Source organism: Chelonia mydas, chromosome 1 (assembly GCF_015237465.2).
Source record: "Chelonia mydas isolate rCheMyd1 chromosome 1, rCheMyd1.pri.v2, whole genome shotgun sequence".
In the NCBI taxonomy this organism is placed as follows: domain Eukaryota; kingdom Metazoa; phylum Chordata; order Testudines; family Cheloniidae; genus Chelonia; species Chelonia mydas.
Genome location: NC_057849.1, coordinates 327758383 through 327779038, shown reverse-complemented (window position 1 = coordinate 327779038; position 20656 = coordinate 327758383). Strand labels below are relative to the sequence as shown.

At 41.4% G+C, this 20656-nt stretch overlaps 1 protein-coding gene across 4 annotated transcripts in view; it reads left to right on the top strand.

Moving 5' to 3' along the window:
• The window catches only part of CACNA2D1 (calcium voltage-gated channel auxiliary subunit alpha2delta 1), a 659278-nt gene that overhangs the window by 77494 nt on the left and 561128 nt on the right, over positions 1-20656 (top strand). For all 4 annotated transcript variants that reach the window (XM_037889245.2, XM_037889243.2, XM_043552428.1 and 1 more), the window contains exon 3: positions 19608-19724. In XM_037889245.2, coding sequence (XP_037745173.1) covers positions 19608-19724 — 117 coding nt within the window. The remainder of the gene's footprint in view (positions 1-19607; positions 19725-20656) is intronic.

The window sequence follows — 20656 nt, the reverse complement described above, 5'->3', positions numbered from 1 at the left end:
GCTGGCTGCGTGTCCATCAAAGGGAGCTATTCCCCCTTCCCCCTTCATGTATCACAACCCCAGTCTTGTTGTATCAGAGATTAACATATATTAAAGATAAAGCGCTTGTGAATTCTGCAGTTAGGGTCCACTAGCACTTTTATTCAAAGAACCTGCTTTTCATTGCTCATAGCTTTTTGAAACATGCAGCTTTTAGGCTAAATTTCCAGGGCTAGAGTCTGACCCAGACCCCACTTAAGTGAATGAAAATACTTCTGTTGACTTCAAAGGGCTTTAAATCAGCCCTCTAGTCTCCACACTTTTGGGAAACTTTGAGACGAAAATAGTTGTCTTTTCTTTTCTTTTTTCTTTTCTTTTTTTGGAGGCGAGAATGATGAGATTTTAAAAATAATACCCTGTTTCTATTATAAAGTAATAGTCATGACTTTTTGTGAGCAGCTATAGCGCCAGAGTGTGTGGGGAGGGGCGGGGGGAAGAGGGGAGTAGATAGCTGTAAATTGGCCAGGAAATAGGCTTTCGGAAGAATAAGTGTCTGTGTTCTAGAGAAAAATCCATTCTGATTTGGCCATGCGATAAGGGTTTGAAAATCACAGCTAGCACATATAATAGATTTTTAATAATTTTAGGGCCTGATGCACCTCCCACTAAAGTCAGTGGAAGGACAACCGCTGAGTTCAGTGGGAGTTACTGCGTCCTTCCCAGTGCTACACTCACCCGTTTGTGTCACTAGGACTTCTGGGGGCATATCCCATGATTCTTTGTGCTGCAGCTTAATATTAAATACTTGCAATAAACTGCTTATGAACACTCTAAGAATTATAAAAGACCAAGAATAATGCATAGAAATGATTTGGTGAATAACTTTGAATAGTGAATACATTTGAGAAAATTGTTGCTGCTTATGGACAATTGGCCAACAGAAATGTATTGAATATTATTATTAATTAGTATAGCACCTATAGCTAATTAGTATAGCACCTATAGCTGGCAAACAAGGTTGAGTCCCCGTTATGGTATGTGCAGTGCATACAGATAGTGGAACCCCTGCTCAGAAGAAAGTACAATCTAAATCGACAAGACAGCCAAAATATGTGTGTGTGCAGGGAGAGGAACCACTGTTATCCTTTATTTTATGGATGGGGAGCTTGAGCACAAAGAGATTGACTTGACCAAGGTCACACAGGAAGTCTGTGACAGAGCCAAGCATAGATCCTGGATCTCCTGAATCCCAGTCCAGTGCTTTAACAACAAAGCATCCTTCATCTAAACAGTTTATGAATTATTGATTAGCTGTAGGAATAAGCAATAGCACGACTATTAATTCACTACAGTTATTATTACCCTTAAGAGGGACTGTGCTTAATATGTATGCTTCCTTTTGTAGTTCATCTTTGTGCCCTTTGCTGCTTATTTATGCTGTATGGGAATGGCTTCAAAGTGGTTTTCCAAAAATAGTTTTTAATCTGCATTTTTCAGTGCAGTTTTCCCAAACATTAATTAGGGGGCTTAGCTTGAGAACTGGGAAAGTGACAACACAGATTTTCTACCAACTGTGGTGTCCTCATCTCAGTTCCAGTCCTCCAAAGGTTGCCTCGTCAAGGAGGGGAAGTCTTGGGTTGATAGGCCAAATTCTCAACTGCTGTAAATCAGAGTAGCTGCACTGAAGTAAATGGAGTAGCATGGATTTATACCAGCTGAGGTTCTGGTCTGATATCTCTAATTTAAAAACCAAGCCTGCAAACCTTATTTGGAAAAAAAATATTGAGCCACTTTTATACATCATACATGAGAAATAAAGGACACAAACATGATCACTTTTTGCCTGTTCAGTTTCCCATTTGAAAAGAGCACTGTGGGTTTCATTACCAATCTCACATCCTGATACTGTCCAGTTTCTGATTCAGTACGTGTTTCTTACTAAAATAACAATGGGAAAGAACTCACAGTGAAGCACAACATGCAGGATGATCTAGAGTTACAAGATTTTGCACATGTAGCAACCTCCCTGGCACTTGGAGGGGAGAACCACAGGTTGCAGGAGGGGAGATTTTGGAGGAGGCACCAGCAGTCAGTCTGTGTGCATATGGCTTGAATGCTTGCTTCAGTTACAGCGCCTCTGTAAATAGTTCTCTTAATAAAGGGCCAGTCTAGTTTTAGAAACATCATGTCCTCTGCTGTTGTGTTACATGAAACAGTGCAATTGTTGTAGGTAGGGTTACCCTTGACCGGTATTTGACTGCTCTGGCTTTTTATTTTTAATGGATTTGCCAGTTGCCAGAAAAATAATTTAATCTGCTGAATTTTTTTTAAATGTGGGTCTAAAGATTTGCATTATTATGACAAATACACTGGGATATCTAATGTTAGACGCTTCTGTGTCCAGCTAAAGATGCTGTAGTGTTCTCAATTCTGCAGTTTAAGTGATTGATCAAAACTGTTGAAAATACAGCAGCTGTCTTCCCACCAGCATGTAAGCGCGCCATACAAATGTCTGAGAGAGGGTTTGAGTCACGCGAGAGCGAGGAGAGATGCGATGTTATCAATATTATATGTATGTGTTACCTCTCTTGTTAGAGTGGCTACAGAAGGCGGGGTTGCGGAATTGTCTTGTGGTTGGGGTTAAGGCGGTCTTGCCTTGTGGGAGTGGTGCCGGGTTTTTTTGTTTTTTGTTTTTTGCTTCTCAAAGTTGGTAACCCTAGTTGTTGGCCTTAAAAAAAGAAAAATATTAGGGGCCAGATTCTTATTTACACCAAGGCTTCTTTAAACTGCTCTGGCAGCGTACAGGTGGTGTTAACATGTTATAAGGGTAATTGCTGTTCACTTTAAGAAGTCAGTGTAAATCAACTCTAGTGTAAATGATATGCAGGCCATAGTGAGCAAGCAGTATTTTTAAGCTTTCTGGGAAATATATAGATATATATTTTAAAAAAATGAGTGCCTATAGATAGGCTTCTAAATCCATAATAAAGTACCAAAATAAGGGGCCTGTTTCTCAGAAGTGCTGAGCACCCAGGTGATCCCATTGTCTTTAGTCGTTTTCTTCAATGGGAACAAAAAAAGTTTATTCAGAAAAGGTGCAAACCCATGTGTGTTAGTCCTGGACAACCAGGGCCACATTGCCCAAGAGTGAGTGGAGAATGGTTTGAATTGTAGAGCTAAGTACACAAATAATTATTGTTTTTTAAATGTGTGTATAGCTTCCATTTTAAAGACAGGTTTCAGAGTAACAGCCGTGTTAGTCTGTATTCGCAAAAAGAAAAGGAGGACTTGTGGCACCTTAGAGACTAACCAATGTATTTGAGCATGAGCTTTCGTGAGCTACAGCTCACTTCATCGGATGCATACTGTGGAAATCGCAGAAGACATTATATACACAGACACCATGAAACAATACCTCCTCCCACCCCACTCTCCTGCTGGTAATAGCTTATCTAAAGTGATCATCAAGTTGGGCCATTTCCAGCACAAATCCAGGTTTTCTCACCCTCCGCCCTCCCACAAACAAACTCACTCTCTTGCTGGTAATAGCCCATCCAAAGTGACCACTGTCTTCACAATGCGTATGATAATCAAGGTGGGCCATTTCCTGCTGAAATCCAGGTTCTCTCACCCCCTCACCCCCCTCCAAAAACCACACACACAAACTCACTCTCCTGCTGGAAATAGCCTATCCAAAGTGACCACTCTCCTTACAACCTGCATGAAAATCAAAGTGGCCATTTCCAGCACAAATCCAGGTTTTCTCACTCCCCCACCCCCATACTCACACAAACTCACTCTCCTGCTGGTAATAGCTCATCCGAAGTGACCACTCCCCCTACAATGTGCATGATAATCAAGGTGGGCCATTTCCAGCACAAATCCAGGTTTTCTCACCACCCCCCCCACACACAAACTCACTCTCTTGAGGAGGCTATTTCCAGCAGGAGAGTGAGTTTGTGTGTGTGGTTTTTGGAGGGGGGTGAGGGGGTGAGAGAACCTGGATTTCTGTAGGAAATGGCCCACCTTGATTGTCATACGCATTGTGAAGACAGTGGTCACTTTGGATGGGCTATTACCAGCAAGAGAGTGAGTTTGTTTGTGGGAGGGCGGAGGGTGAGAAAACCTGGATTTGTGCTGGAAATGGCCCAACTTGATGATCACTTTAGATAAGCTATTACCAGCAGGAGAGTGGGGTGGGAGGAGGTATTGTTTCATGGTGTCTGTGTATATAATGTCTTCTGCGATTTCCACAGTATGCATCCGATGAAGTGAGCTGTAGCTCACGAAAGCTCATGCTCAAATACATTGGTTAGTCTCTAAGGTGCCACAAGTCCTCCTTTTCTTTTTCCATTTTAAATAGACCTTTCACAGCATAGACCCATGACTAAGCTAATTGACACTTTTTATAATTTAATAAACGGTGACAAGTGTGCTTCTAATTCCCCACATTAGTTGCTAATATACCTCTAGCAGAAGGGGATAGAAAGAAAAGGAGGGACCCTTACAAAACTCAGAAATCGAGTTCTCAGAGTGGGCAAGTTGACCCGTAGCAAGGCACTAGCTTGTCCGTTTCAAACTGATTGACAAGGAGCATATATTACATAAATATCAAAGTAAAAATGTGGTTATGTGTTAGAAGTTTTGACGTGACAAATACACAGGAGCTGTACCGTAAAATGCAATGGCAACACATAACATTTTACACCGTGTAACCTTTTCAAGCAACAGGCTAATTGAACACAACAGCAGTTTAGAGATACTGTTCCAAGGAGAGCTAGTTTCTGAAAGTTTCCCTTTTGATGTATAGTAGCAATAGTGAGTCATGCATGATATTCATGAGGCATGCTGTTATTAAAGTCCCAGGAGTCTCAGAGAAGGTTAAACTTGTTCTTTATTAGAGCTATTCAAAAATGGGAGGAAATTTTTCTTTAGAATTTTCTTTAAAAAAAACAACCAAATTTCCAAATTTCAACCTCAAAAATTATTTGAAATTTCCATTTATTTTCAACCAGTTCTGTTCTTTATCCCTACCCATTATAGTGTATTATAGTGAACATTACCTGCCTTTGCATTTTATTTTGGTTCAGATATTTTTAAAGTAAAAATCATTTGCTCATAGGGGGAAAATAATATTAGGGATGGAAATGATTGATTTGGAGAAATTATGGGAAGGATATATTTTATTTGCATATATTATTTGTCAAGCTTCAGCATGGGAGCGGGGAGCACAGGCCACTGGCTTCACGGAGGTGGGAGATCACCCTGCGGCCTCCCCTCCCCTCCGGACACAGATTCGATGGTGAGACTGTACCTGACCCTGACGTAATATAAGGGCTAGGTCTGCCCCAGAAACACACCCCTGCCCCTCCACACCAGGCGCACCAAGAGAGGGGCAGAATCTCACATGTATTCCCAGCCCTGGCCCCCGATACAGGTGTGCGGCGGTCAGGCTCAGCCCAGCAGGATTCAAGTGTGGAGGGGATGAGTGTTGAGGCATCCAGGTGTGGGGTAACATGGTTCAGTGTTGGGCAGTCTGGGTGTGGGTGGCTTAGTGGGATATGCGAGGGGATCTGGATGCACATGGGGTCATTGTGGAGTTCCGGGTGCAGGGGGAATGGGACTTTGCGGGGGGGTCAAGGTGAAGATGGTTGCAGCTCAGTGGCAGGGGTCTGGGTGTGGAGGGAATGGGGCTCAGTGAAGGGGTCTGGGTGAGGGGGACTCAGCAGCAGGAGTGGAGGTGCTGGGGTGGGGGTCTGAGTGCAGCTGGTTGGGACTCGGTGGGGTGGGGGGCCAGGTACAGGGAGTTGAGGTGGTCCAGGTGCTCAGGGGTGGGGCTTGTCAGGCTGGGGGTTCAAGTGTCAGGGATTGTCTGGTTGCAGGGATGGGGGTCTGGATGCAGTGGGAGGGCTTGGCGGGGGGGTTCTGGGTACGGGCGGTGTGGCTTGGCGGGTGGGTATGTATATATGGGGAGGCATCTGTCTGCATGGGGGTTGGGTGGACGGAGGAGCAGCTCCCCGTACAGTGACCTCTCCCCTCTCCCCCCGTCGCTGAGGAGCGATGGGGGCAGGAAGCGCGGAGCTTTCTGCAGCCGGGGGAGGTTTCTGACCCAGACCCAGCTGCTCCTTGCAGGGAAAGAGGAAGTTTTGTTCTCTCCCACCCCCCAGCCCAGCTGGGACTAGCAGCAGAACCTGGCGCAAGGTAGGCGCCACCAGCCAGGGAGTCCCCAGCCCTCCCCGCCCTCCGCCTGCAGTGATTTACCTCTATGCCGGCTGCTCCGGGTACCCAAAACAACGTGCCCGCACTTCTCTTTGCTTCCCCATCAGAAGTCATTTTTCTGTGGGGAAGCAAAGAAATCTGTGGGAGACATGAATTCTGTGCATGGGCAGTGGCATAGAATTCCCTCAGGAGTAATAATACAGCAGGACTCATTACTGGAGAGTCAGTGTGGTTGAGTTGATATAGTATAGAGCTGGCACTCAAGATCTCTTGAGTCCTAATCCTGGATGTATCACCAACTTGTTTTGTGGCCTTATGCCACTCACAGTCTGTGTCTCTCTTAATTCATCTGTAAACAAGGGATAATACTTAGCTACCCTAAGGCTGCTGTGGATGTTAAGTGGTTGAGGTTTACACAGCTCTTTTAAACATATAAAGCCTTATTATTGATGAGCATTATTATTAAGGGATTTTTGTGGTAGGGCAATGAACATAGGCACCAAAAATAGGCATTTCACGCATTCACTGAGGTGAATTACAGAGCCCAATGGGTAGCGTTTGAGACAGACAAGATAGGATAGGGTAACTAGTGGTCTCCAAAACATGAAAGCAGTGTTTTAACAATATTGTGCTCCAAAGAGACATCCCTGCCACTGCTATATAGTTTTATGTGAAACCAAATACCAGAGGAGTGAGAATTATTAAGATCATCCTCCAAATTAAGTTCTGTCGAGCTTACATGTTGCGAACTGATGTCAAGATGTCAGTGAAATTAAATCACTTTTAGAAATGCAGGCTGGGAAATTTGAAGACACATCTGCATGTTATCCTTATTATCCGAATGGAAATTAAGGGATTGTCAAAACACTGGGTGCCTCATTTATAACTTGCACATGCTACTCTCCCTCAGCTCCCTTTGCAATAAACTGGCATTTTGAAGTGCTCCTTCTTCAAGCTTATGAAGTCGGTTATAAGAGTCTAAGCATAGGTGGCTGAATTAACAAAGTTCATTCAGACTCAAGGGGAAGGGGTGACTTGGCATTACCATACTTTCAATTATTTCTACATGATGAGCTGGGAAATTATTGAGCATGTTACTATTCCTGGCATATGGAGGGTTTTTTGTTTTTGTTTGTAATCATGCCTGCAAGTATAAGTGGCAAACCATCCTATTCCAGCTTCCTATGACACTTGCTTTCTTCTTGCTCTCATAGCAGCAGAGGATGGATTTCCTTGTTCCAAAAGCTTGTACTGGTCAGTCAGATGCTGGAAAGGGAATCTAGTTTTTTTGTGAGTGAAATTCCCCCCCATGTAGAGGGTTGGCAAGGGGCTTCACTTGTGCTGCCCCCCTGCACTGTGATAGGTTTTGCCCTGTGTATCACTGTGTTTAAATGAAATCAGTAAATGTTCTTTGGCCAAAATATGTCAGTAGTGAAGGATTATTGAAGTACTTTGCTATGGGTGCTCAAGTTTTCTATTGTCCTGATCCTGATATTCTCCCACATTTAGTTGTGAGCATCTATTATCAGCATGGGTTGAGGAGTACGGACTCCTGGGTTCTCTTCTTGACTCTGCCACCAAATTTACGGTTTTATGCTGGAGAAGCCACTGAATCTTTCTGGGCTTCAGTTTTTACATTTGTGAAACAGGGACAATATGTACCTCCCAGGGAGACTATACTGCTTAATTTTGTAAGATCCTTGCTTGCAAGGTATTCATAAAAGTATGAAGTTGACTAGAAGTTGAAAAGTGCTATGTACATGTTGAATATTACAGTATTGTTTGTTGTTATCAGTATGACATCCAATGAGATATTTTGAAAAATCTTTTTTTTTTATTGAAGGGAACATTCCCTCCCCCTTATTTTTGTTGTGTGGTAGGTGAAGAATTGAATGTCTATTTTGAAATATTAGATACATATGAAATCGAGCTCATGGAAATAATTTCTTGCCTTTACAGACTTCCAGGCTGAGTACCTGGGCAGACAAGGATAAAGCTGTGCAAGGTCTCAATCCTGCAAAGTGGCCCTTGAGCCCCTTCTAAACTGTAAGCGGATGAGTATTCTTGTGACTTTGGGACTACCCATGTGCTTAGAGAGAAGCAGATGCTTAAGAGCTTTGCTGGATCAGGACAGATTGCTCAGCACTTTGCAGGATCAAGCCCCTGCTGTCTGCCTGAGAACTGGTGAATGTATCAGTTAGGAGTGGGCTCTCTCTTGTCATAGTTCTAGAACTTCCTAGTACATCCATCACGACTAATGAGATATCCTGGATATAGAAATTGTCTGCCCTGTCATGTCTGCTCGGATCACCACAGCACTCTATGACTAGTATTGTGAAAAAGCAACAAATAATGTAAAATATTGGGGCATTTTCTTCCTTTGTGGTGGTGATAAGAATTTCAAGAACAAAGACATCTGTGGGTTGCTAGGAAACTACTGTAATTTTAGTTAGACTTTGTATCTGACAAAAAAAAAAGGAAGCCATGTTCAACATGATCTCTCTGATTTTCTTGGCATGAACATTTTTAAAAATTTGGTGAAGATTTGTGGCTACAGTTTGCGGTTTATGCTCTATAATGAATCAGTTAGTTGCAAACAAGTTAGGTAGTCATAAGTAAAAGCCTCAGGCCATGGACTTAAATAGAGAAAGTATTCATATTGCTTCAGGAATTTGTTATGGGCAGTAGGAGGACAGGAATTATTTACTTTAGTGCTTGGAGCTACCTACAAACTAGATTCAAGGAAAGTGTGCAGTATAATGGCAAATCAGAAATAATAATAAGGGGACACTCTAGAATAGGTTAGGGTGAATGTGTCTATTCTCGGAGTTTTCCTGTTTTTACTGAAATCAATGACAAAATTCTTTATTACCTTCATTGGCAGCAGGATGGAGCCCTTTATTTTGAGAGGTGTAAGAAACCCAATCTGTACAGAAACAATGTTATGAATTAAACAAAATATTCTGTAGTGCTGGAAACTTGTACCCCTCCCCGCCCCCCATTTCGTAGTACCTCACTGTCAGAGACCGGGATGTGGGCAGTTGTGCCCAGTAGTTGGAGCAGGAGTCAATAGCCAGGAATAGGAGCCAGGGTCAGAGGCCAGAGCCAGGGTTAAAGCCAAAGTCAGAAATTGGAGCTGAGGATCAGAGCCAGATTACTGGGCATGAGGCAGGCCAGGGCCTGGCTGGGTTCAAGGGAGGGGCAGGTGCTGTCACCGCAGTGGGTGAGTGGTGTGAGCAATTACTGAACTGCTGCTGACTGAAAAGCTGATCTGCTGACTCCTGCCATCAGCCAGGTATGGTAGCTACTCAGACAGTCTACTACAGGGCAGCTCTGCTCATTAGGTTGCCTGAAGACTGGCTCTGCTGCAGACCGGCTCTGCTGCAGACCGCGATACTCACAATCTTAATATATTAATCCTCCTGGCAAATTAGGAAAGTATTGTTTGTCCCCATTTTACAGATGGGGAACCGAGGCACTGAGAGACTAAATGATTTGCCCAAGGTCATACAGGAAGCTTGTGGTAGAGCAGGGACTCCAACTCAGGTCTCCCATACCCCTTCCTCACATAAGCACTGCACCATTTCATTAAACCACACAGATCACACAGATCGTGTACAATTTGGTACAAGATGAAATAAACTTATAATTTAAAGAGGTCACATAAGTGGTGACTAGCCAATTAGATAAATTTTCATTTTAACAGTCTAAAGTAGTGCTAGGAACCCAGGTAAGGAATTTTATTTGTGTGACTTTTATATTTACAATATTCCATTAAAGATAGGAATTATCCTTTTCTTTGTTCTTCATGTCAGTAGCAGGAATTGTGTTATACTCTTATGATTCTTATTCTTTATTATTTGTATTACTATAGCACCAAGGAGCCCTAGTTATTGCCCTGGACCACATAGTGCTGGGTGCTGTACAAACACTCCCTGCCGCAAGGAGCTTACACTCTAAGTATCTGTCATGACTGGGCAATCTGACCTAGTGGTCAGAGCAGGAGTCAGGTTGGAGCAGGTTACCAGGAGATCAGAGTCCAAGACAGGCCAGAAGGCAAACTGGGGGTCCAGTGTCAGGAAAGAGGTAGCATTAGTTTACTAGGAGATAAGCAGCAGGTTGTAGGAGCAGGTATTACAGGGAAAGCAGTCTTGAGCCCGGAGAACCCTGTTGCAAGGACAATTTCCTGTTCCTGTGCTTGGATTAAATAGGGGCTGGGGCCCCTTCAAGGTTCCCGCCAATCAGATTCCAGGACTGGAGCCCTCTGGTAGAGTTCAGCTGCTGTTCTAGGCCTTCTTCATATGTTGTTGGGTGGCAGGTTGGGATTGACTAGCTCTTAAGCAGCCTGTAGATTAGGGTTCGAGACTCTCAGTCACTGACAGGAAGAACAAATGGATACCAACAGAGAGGGCAGTATAACTAAACAACAAGATGTTCTTGGTCAGCATGATATGCTGTGGATGGTAATTTTGAACAATATAATGCATCACAGATAAAAATCAGTAATAGTCCAATAATTGTTGCCAGTACTGTCGCACCAGTGCAAGACTGGAGTGAGACAAGTATCTGGGTACTTGTGTGGCCTCCATTGCTGCAGTATTTGAGTGTCTCACAAACAGCAATAGATTTATCCTCACAACATCGTGTTGATGTAGACAAATACTATACTCCCTATTTTACAGAAAGGTATCTGAGGTAGACAGAGATCAGTTGTGGGTGCTTCACACTTGAGCTCTTTTGAAAATCTGGCCTTGCCCAAATTCATGCAGGAAGTCCAGTGGCAAATCTACAAAGAGAACTCACATCTCCCAAATCGCTGTCCAGTGCCTTAACCACACTGCCATCCTTCCGAAGAAAAGGACCCTTTGTTTCTTAAATTTGCATTGCACAAGGTACACAGAGACAAATAGAAGTAGTTGCAAAACAGAATAAACAATTCAGCCTTCCTATGAAAACATTCAGAGGAATTCAACTGTAGTTTGGAATGATTCAGTGCGCCTTTATTATAATGTGTTACTGGGCAATCTGTGCAAACAATGCAAAGAATGCTGGCCATTGGAAGGGGAGCACATTCAGTGCTCTAGGAAACTTGTGGGAGGAACCAAATTTTCTGAGTGATTATAATATATTAAAGTCATTTCAATGGAATTTCAGTTATAGCATGCCCCATATGCAAGACACAATATAATAAGGGCCCTCAATGAGTGTGCATCTTTAATTCACTCTTGATTCATATAAAAATGTTTGGCTTTCCTTAGCCTCCCTGCAGCAAGCAGAGAGAATGTCTTTTTTTTTTTTTGTAAGGGATTTGTAAATATGCCCTTGAAGCCAGAGTGGAGAGGGGTACTGTTCTGTAGGGGTATTTGGCAGTTCTTCTAATCTTCAGCACATTAGACTATTGTTCTTGTTCTTGTGTGGTTTCATGTTGCAGTGTTGTTTTGTTTTTTTTAAAACTATGGTTCATTATCTTTGAATAAATATCCAGTATTTAGAAAACAATATTAATACATTCTCTCTTGAAGGGAAAAGTACACGACTGTTGACTTCAGAGAGAAATGAGTGTATTTTTCTTGCTGTGACCTTACGGATTTCACTTATCCATGCAATGAGGTTTTGTTCCATAAAAAATGGCATATTTTACTGTCAATTTGAAGAGCTTTTAGTAAAACACTAGTGATTAAAGTACTGAAAATGAAGTTAGATGTAAAATCTAATGAAAACTTGCATTCACTTGGTGAAGGCAATATAATAAAATATATTCAAATCAGCTGTTTAGAACAAGCCCCATAGATAGCCAAATTGCATTTTGAAAGGTGAATAAACACACCTTAGCTGATAAGGACCTTTATGACTATTAGAGATGAGCTTTTGCTAATTGTGTTTGACGGCTAGGTGGAAGGCTTTGAGAATGAAAAGTTTTTGCTGCGTGGCTGATAATGAAACCTCCCGTTGCTGCTCTAATTTTCTGCAGCATCAAAGCTGAATTCAAGGAGAAGAGGAGCAAACAAATAAATTATGTAAGCAACTCTTCTTCAGTAATTAGAAAAGGAGGACTTGTGGCACCTTAGAGACTAACAAATTTATGTGAGCATAAGCTTTCGTGAGCTACAGCTCACTTCATCGGATGCATGTATTTTCCACTGCAATTGCATCCGATGAAGTGAGCTGTAGCTCACGAAAGCTTATGCTCAAATAAATTTCTTAGGCTCTGAGGTGCCACAAGTCCTCCTTTTCTTTTTGCAGATACAGACTAACACAGCTGCTACTCTGGAACCTGTCTTAAGTAATTAGTGACTATTTCTTCCATTATTCCTGCCTTTCTAGGTTAGACAAGCCTCACATTTGAGGAAGATCGGGAAGTGTGTTAACATTTACGAGTACTCTGAAAAACTGGAACAAGTTTGTGTTCAATAAATAGTGGGGTATATCTCTCGCTGGAATTAGTGGCGGGTAAGAAGCACAGTGTGCTCTATGAAATACTATAGCATCCTACAAATGTTTATCCCTGCCTTACCAGTTTCCAGGTTAGGTCACCTGGCAACAGAACGTCTTTAAATCCCTGACAAAGAGGCAGCGTCTCTGGAAATAATGTGAACGTCATCTGCAGGACCCACAGTGCCTGCAGTGAAGACTTTTCACCGAACAGGGTAAAGGATTCCAGTTTGGCATTGTTGGATCTCCACTATAGTTATAGGTTTCAGAGTAGCAGCCGTATTAGTCTGTATCCGCGAAAAGAAAAGGAGTACTTTTGGCACCTTAGAGACTAACAAATTTATTTGAGCATCAGCTTTCGTGAGCTACAGCTCACTTCAGTGCAATTCAGTGAGCTGTAGCTCACGAAAGCTTATGCTCTAATAAATTTGTTAGTCTCTACGGTGCCACAAGTACTCCTTTTCTTTTTTCACTATAATTATGTGGATTATTCTTGGAGTAGGAGCAGGGGAAGGGAGATGAAAATGTTTCCTTTTTCCTGAAAGTGGTACCCAGCATTTTGGCTAAACTGCTATTCAGGTACCTGCAACTTCCCACAAATCCCCACCAATAAAGGGTATTTAAATATTGCAGTGAACTGAAAGGCTAAAAGACCTGGTGAGGTTCTAGTGCTGTGCTTTGTTCTGTGGGCAACATCCTGCATTTTGCAGGCACATGTGATAGCATCATACATTGTCCCTCTCTTAGGACTCTGCAATTGAACACTCAGTGCTAGGACACTTATAACTGGTGAGTTGGGGAAAAAAATTAATTTCCCTTATCACCCCTATCACTTATTACATCAAAAGCTCACGACCTGCATACACCACCCTCAACCCCATATGTGCAGAAAGAGGGTTTGCATATATTTATATGTCCGCAGTATTTTTGGGTGGTGGTTTATTTTAATACAGCAGAGCTGATTCAATTGTTTGGAATTAAATATTTCCTGTAATAAAAAATAGCCTTTTTTATTTTTATTTTTCTTTCAAATGGAAATCTTTGCAAAACATTCCCCCCCTCCCTGCCCGCCAGTGAAACCCAAAAATGAAAAAAAAAGTTTTTTTTCTGTTTGTTTGGGAATTTTTTCTTGCCTCCCTCTGGAAAGAAAAAGAACAAAAGTGAGGGAAAGGCATGGGTAAAATGAAAAACTGGAAATTTTCAAAAGCAAAAATTTTAATGAAAAATTTCAAATAAATGAAAAATGGTTCTTTTGACACCCTGGAAGAGTAAAAATTATTTCCAATTGATTTAATTTCTTTGTAAAATCTCATTAACATTTGAATCATATTTGTTGCACAGTTATCAAACCGTAAAAATCCATAATCCATAATGGCTCTGCCCCTCATTAGTGTCTATGGTACTGCATTCGGCTTCAAAATCAGAGGCTTTGCGTATATGAGGATCACTAAGATTACCGTGGTTGTCTCTTAAGTGGTCAAGGTGGGTATTGACTATTGATAGAAGATCCTGGTAGGTTTGGTGCAGTTCGTTTAAATCCAGACCTCTTGAGATTACAAAGCTGAGCTCAGATTTGGTCTTTTTGGCAGTCCTGTGAAACAGTTTTTATGTCCCTTCTCCCCAAGGTACCAGGCTCTTGGCCATGATGATTACTTGGCTAGAAATGTAGATATATGTATTACCAGACTGGATCAGACCAGTATCTAATTTAGTATCCTATCTCTGACAATGGCCAGCACTAGATGCCTCAGAGCAAGGTACAAGAAACTCTGTAGTGGTCAATTATGGGATAAAACGCACATGGAATCATAGAAACATAGGGCTGGAAGGGACCTCTAGAGTTCATCTATTCCACCCACCCCTTGCGGAGAGGCTGGATTAAATAAACCTAGACCATCCTTGACAGGTGTTTGTCCAACCTGTATTTAAAAACCTCCAATGATCGGGATACCACAAACTTCCTTGGTAACCTATTCCAGTGGTTGACTATTCTTCTAGTTTTCCCTAATATCTAACCTAAATCTCTACGTAAAAGAATAAATGGACACAAATCAGATGTCAAGAATTATAACATTCATAAACCAGTCGGAGACCACTTCAGTCTCTCTGGTCACGTGATTACAGACATGAAAGTTGCGATATTACAACAGAAAAACTTCAAATCCAGACTCCAGCGAGAGACTGCTGAATTGGAATTCATTTGCAAATTGGATGTAATTAACTTAGGCTTGAATAGAGACTGGGAGTGGCTAAGTCATTATGCAGGGTAACCTATTTCCCCTTGTTTATGCAAGGTAACCTATTTCCCCTTGTTTTCCTAACCCCCCCCACCCCAGACGTTCTTGTTAAACCCTGGATTTGTGCTGAAAATGGCCCACCTTGATTATCATACACATTGTAAGGAGACTGATCACTTTAGATAAGCTATTACCAACAGGAGAGTGGGTTTGTTTGGGGGGGAGTGTGGGGGGGGGAGAAAACCTGGATTTGTGCTGGAAATGGCCCACCTTGATTATCATACACATTGTAAGGAGCGTGATCACTTTACATAAGCTATTACCAGCAGGAGAGTGGGGTGGGGGGAGAGAAAACCTTTTGTAGTGATAAACACCCATTTTTTCATGATTTGTGTGTATAAAAACAAACATCTTCTATGTTTTCCACAGTATGCATCCGATGAAGTGAGCTGTTGCTCACGAAAGCTTATGCTCAAATAAATTGGTTAGTCTCTAAGGTGCCACAGTACTCCTTTTCTTTTTGCTAAATCTCCTTTGTTGCAGATTAAGCTTGTTACTTATTAACTTACATTCAGTGGACATGGAGAACAATTGATCACCCTCCTCTTTATAACAGCCTTTAACATATTTGAAGACTGTCTTCTTTTCTCAAGAATAAACATGCCTAGAGGTTTTTTTTAAACTTCTCCCATAGGTCACATTTTCTAAACCTTATATCATTTTTGTTGCTCTCCTCTGGACTCTTTCCTGTTTGTTCACATCTTTCTTAAAGTGTGGTTCCTAAAAGTGGACACTATACGCCTGCTGAGGTCTCACTAGTGCCGAATAGAGTGGAACAGTTACCTCCATGTCTTACATATGACACTCCTGTTAATACACCCCAGAATACTAGCTTTTTTTTTTTTTTTTGCAACTACATCATGTTATTGACTCTCATTCAATTTGTGATCCACTATAACCCTTAGAGGTTTTTCTGCAATATGACTGCCTAGCCAGTTAGTCCACATTTTATATTTGATTTTTTCTTTCCTACGTGCAATACTTTGTACTTGTCTTTACTGAGTTCCATCTTGTTGATTGTCCAGTTGTCCAATTTATTATGGTCCTTTTGAATTCTAATCTTGTCCTCTAAAGTGCTTGCAACTCCTTCCAGTTTGGTATCATCCACAATTTTTATAAACATACTCTCTACTCCATTATCCAAGTCATTAAAGAAAATATTGAATAGAACCAAACCCCAGGACAGACCACTGCAGGACCCCGCTAGATACATCTCCCTTCCCCCTCCCCCGCCACACACAGTTTGACAGTGAAGCATTGTTAACTACTCTTTGAGTATGGTCTTTCAACCAGTTGTGCACCTTACAGTAATTTCATTGAGGCCACATTTCCCGAATTTGCTTGTGAAAATAACGAGCATTCCGGTGGTATCTTAAAGACTGACATATTTATTTGGGCATAAGCTTTCATGGATAAAAAACCCACTTCTTCAGATGCATCAGATGTTTTTGTGGATACAGACAAACACGGCTACCCCTCTGATACTTATGAAAATGTTATGGAGGACTCTGTCAAAAGCCTTCCCAAAAAAATAGAGGCATATCAGATCTGCTTTCTCCTATCCACTAGGCAAGTAACCCACGAGAGACAGCTGAATTGGAATTAATTTGCAAACTGGATACAATTAATTTAGGCTTGAATAGAGACTGGAGTGGATAGGTCATTACACAAAGTAAAACGATTTCCCCATGTTTATCCCCCCCTCACTGTTCCTCAGAGGTTCTTGTCAACTGCTGCAAATGGCCCACCTTGATTATCACTACAAAAGGTCCCCCCCCCCCCCTGCTCTCCTGCTGGTAATAGCTCACCTTAAGTGATCTCTCTGGTTACAGTGTGTATGGTAACACTCATTGTTTCATGTTCTCTATGTATATAAATCTCCCCACTGTATTTTCCACTGAATGCATCCAATGAAGTGAGCTGTAGCTCACGAAAGTTTATGCTCAAATAAATTTGTTAGTCTCTAAGGTGCCACAAGTACTCCTTTTCCTTTCAAAGAAGGAAATTAGGTTGGTTTGGCATGATTTTTTCTTGACAAATCCATGTTGGCTATTGCTTATAATATAATCCTCTTATCCTCTCAGTGCTGACAAACTGATTGTTTAATAATTTGTTCCAGTGTCTCTCCAGTTATTGAAGTTAGGCTGACTGGTCTATAATTGCCCATGTCCTCTTTGTTCCCCTTTTTAAGGCTAGGTACGGTGTTTGCCCCTTTTCCAGTCCTCTGGGACCTGCCCTTCCCCTCCTTGAGTTCTCAAAGATAATTGCTGATGGTTCTGAGATTACTTCAGCTAGTTCCTTAAGTACCCTAGTGTGAATTTCATCAGTCCTTGCCAACTTGAATGCATCTAACTTATCTAAATTCTATATTTTTTAACATGTTCTATCTAACCCTGATCAATTAATAGTTGGTTTATGCCATGAAGCATATATCCCTTCTATGGTTTTGTTAGCCTGTCTAATGTAACTAAATATACATTTGTCATTACAAAAATAGGGCCAGATTTTCAGAAGACATTGGCTGGATGATGTCTCTTTTGGTTGATGAGTAGCTTTGAAAATCCAGCCTTTATTTAGATGACTAAGTAGGACCTGAGCGCCTTATAAAATCTGTCTCTAATTGTACATGCTTTGCCATCTGACTATCTTGTCCATGATGTCTAATTTGGTTTTGGACTTGCAGTGGGAACTTTAGGAAGGCATGAGATAATTAGCCATGCTGGAATTCGACCAAGACACTAAGATTTGCAAAATGAGTCATGAGATCTTTAGTGTGCTCCTCTTGCCCCTCACTGGAGCATTGGCTGCCTGTCAACTGAGCAAGAAGCATCCATGACTGAATCACCGCTTTTTGCAGCACAGTGGACTTATATTTGCTTGTGAGATCTTATGTAATCCTAGGCTTCAGTGGTGGATTTTCTTTAGGTGTTTGGGGGATATCTCCCCAAAAGCAAGAATTAAAACATTTTTCTTTTTAAATCAGTTTTGAGGGAGAAAAAGTTTATGATTAAAAAAAAAGTATATAATCCAGTGTTCTGGAAATCAAAACTGATTGAAACTAATGATAAGTCTTGTCAATTCTGTCATTCACATGAATTATCAGACATGACTGGTTTCATTCATGAGAATGGCGTCAGATCTGGCAATGTTCAAAATCCACCAGCTGCAAGCGGCAGATCCCTATATTGGTGTGTCCCTTTAAAGCCACCATACAACTATACCCAGAGAACCCTGGCACAGCTGGTAGAATTTGTCTGCTGGATAGTTTCTGAGCTCTTTCTGCTGGAGCTCGGCCAGTGAATTAGTGTTGGACCTGTTCCTGTGTTTGTGCGCCTAGAATTACTTCCCACAAGACAGTATAACCCCTATCAGGCAGTGTTTCAGAGAGGCAAAGCACTTGTGTGACCTCAGACCATCTGTTGGTTGCATAAATTAGTTTTCCCCATTCACTATCTAGCCATAAGGTACATACTCTTTCTTTTTCCAGATTATTGTTAGGGTTTTTCTCCCCCTTTAAGGATGGTGTGTAGGAAGAAGGGGGTGTCCTTTAAAAAACAGAAGCAAACCCCACTCCTCTCTGTTTTTTGGTAGTTATCCCCCTTAGAAACACCACAGAATAACAGAACTAGGTACTCCCTCTCCACGGTGAATTTTAAATCATGGAAGTAAGGACAATATTAAAACAACAAACAAACCCCTAGGTGAACGATATACCTTACTAAAATAAAGGTAAATAAGTGTCTAGATTATCAGGAGGTGGAAATCAGCATAAATATGTTTACTTCGGTAGTGCTACATTGATTCACCTTGAGTATCTGTCTCTTAATCTTTTAGGAAGAATACAATACATCAGTGATTTCTGGGCTCAACTTCAGGTACTTTTATAGGCATTTGATTTTCAGATAGGGGATGGTCAGCACTTTGTGAAAGTCAGGGCCCTTTAAGGTCTCAGGTCAAGTATTTTACTCCCCCCACCCCCAAACAAAACAAAACAAAAAACTGGAGGCAACCAGAATCATTTAACCATTTTTGAAAATGGGAGCCATCATTTTTAAGGCTCAATCCTGAAAGGAGCAGAGCATTGCTTGCAGATGTGGAGGACTGTTAAATCCTGCTGATTTTGATCTGCTCATCTCCTTGCAGAATTGATCCCATAGTACTTTAGATCGCCAAAGACTAACAGAGGCACTAATCCTTCAGCCATCCTTGTGAGATGGGTAGTAGTGAGGTAACTACAATATCCTTTCTAGAGACGGGGAAACTGAAACTTAGAAATCCAAAGCTCCCTGGGGTAGGAACCGTCTGTTCATTATATGTGTGCACAGTGACTAGCACAATGTGGCTCTGATCTTTGATCCTTTAGGCTTTATTGCAATGCAAATAATTAGTAATAATGATCATAATAGCCCCATGAGTGCTGAGTGTTAATATTAACAGTAATGATAATAAATTCAGCCCTACATTATGCCCACATAATCCCCAAATCAATGGGGACACAATTTTCAAGCAGAGAGGCAGTGGCTTGCCCAGCTTAACGTAGTTTTTTTGAGAAATGGATAATAACTGAAGAGTTACTGGCTCACAGTCCTGCATTCAATCCACTAGGCCACTGTGCTGTTATTACAATGTAAATAAAGAGGCCCATGTGGTAGTTCTGAATGATTTCCTTTTCTCATGCAGATTTATACGAAACACAACAATCTGTATACAGTGGAAGCCAACAATGCACGTAAATTGGTGGAAATGGCGGCCACAGATATTGAAAAACTACTGAGTAATAGATCGAAAGCCCTGGTGGTGAGTACTAATTGGATCTCTCTCTTCTACTTATTTATCATTCTTTTTGAGTCTTCATGTTTTACTGATGCATGTTTTTACTGTTGTTGTTTTTGCTGCTTATAAATGTAGGGGCAGTGTCAGCCTGATATGTACAGGATTTGACATATGCTGAATGAGGGCTGGTGACTTCATGTTAGAAAATCCACTCATTAGTTAGTTGGCATAGGGAAGACGTTTATAGTATTGATTGACACATTAGGGACCTGGGCCAAATGGCAAATCAAAAGATAAATAGGTTGGAAAATATTCCTCTAAGTGCACATGACTGTTCATGACATGAAGATGATAGTACTCTACAGTCATTAGTAATCTTGAAACATTGACTGAATACTGGATCCTCTAAGGTAACTTATTTTTTATAATATTTGTACATCATCCATTGGGAAGAGGTGTTTTGAGACAGACACCCCATGAAAGTTGGGTCATATAAGATGTATCTCTAAGTAAATCACTTAGCCTTTATCGTCTCATCTTTTTAACTCTCATGTCTTCCATGATGGTAGCCCCTGATTTTCCTCTGCCAACAGTGTGTTCGTGTGTCTGCTGAAGCTTCACAGTGTGTTTATTCTACTGCTGACTGGCCATTTTATTCCATATTTCAACCACCTTCAGTGTAAATGAAATTCACCTTGAACTTCTTATAAGAAGTCAGTCCTCAGTTCTAATCCCATGATCCCTTATGTTTTGAATTGCAAGTAGTTGCTATTTCAAACTGCTCATTGGCAGTGATCTTTTCCTTTTCCTTTTCCGTTCTGTGCTCTAAATAGGCCAAGTCTGGCTAATTGCTTCTTGTAACTCATACCCACAAAACCCTGATTCATTTCAGAGTAGCCTTCTGTTGCCGTTTTCAATCTCAACAATGCCCTTCCTAAGAGATGCTGACCAGATTT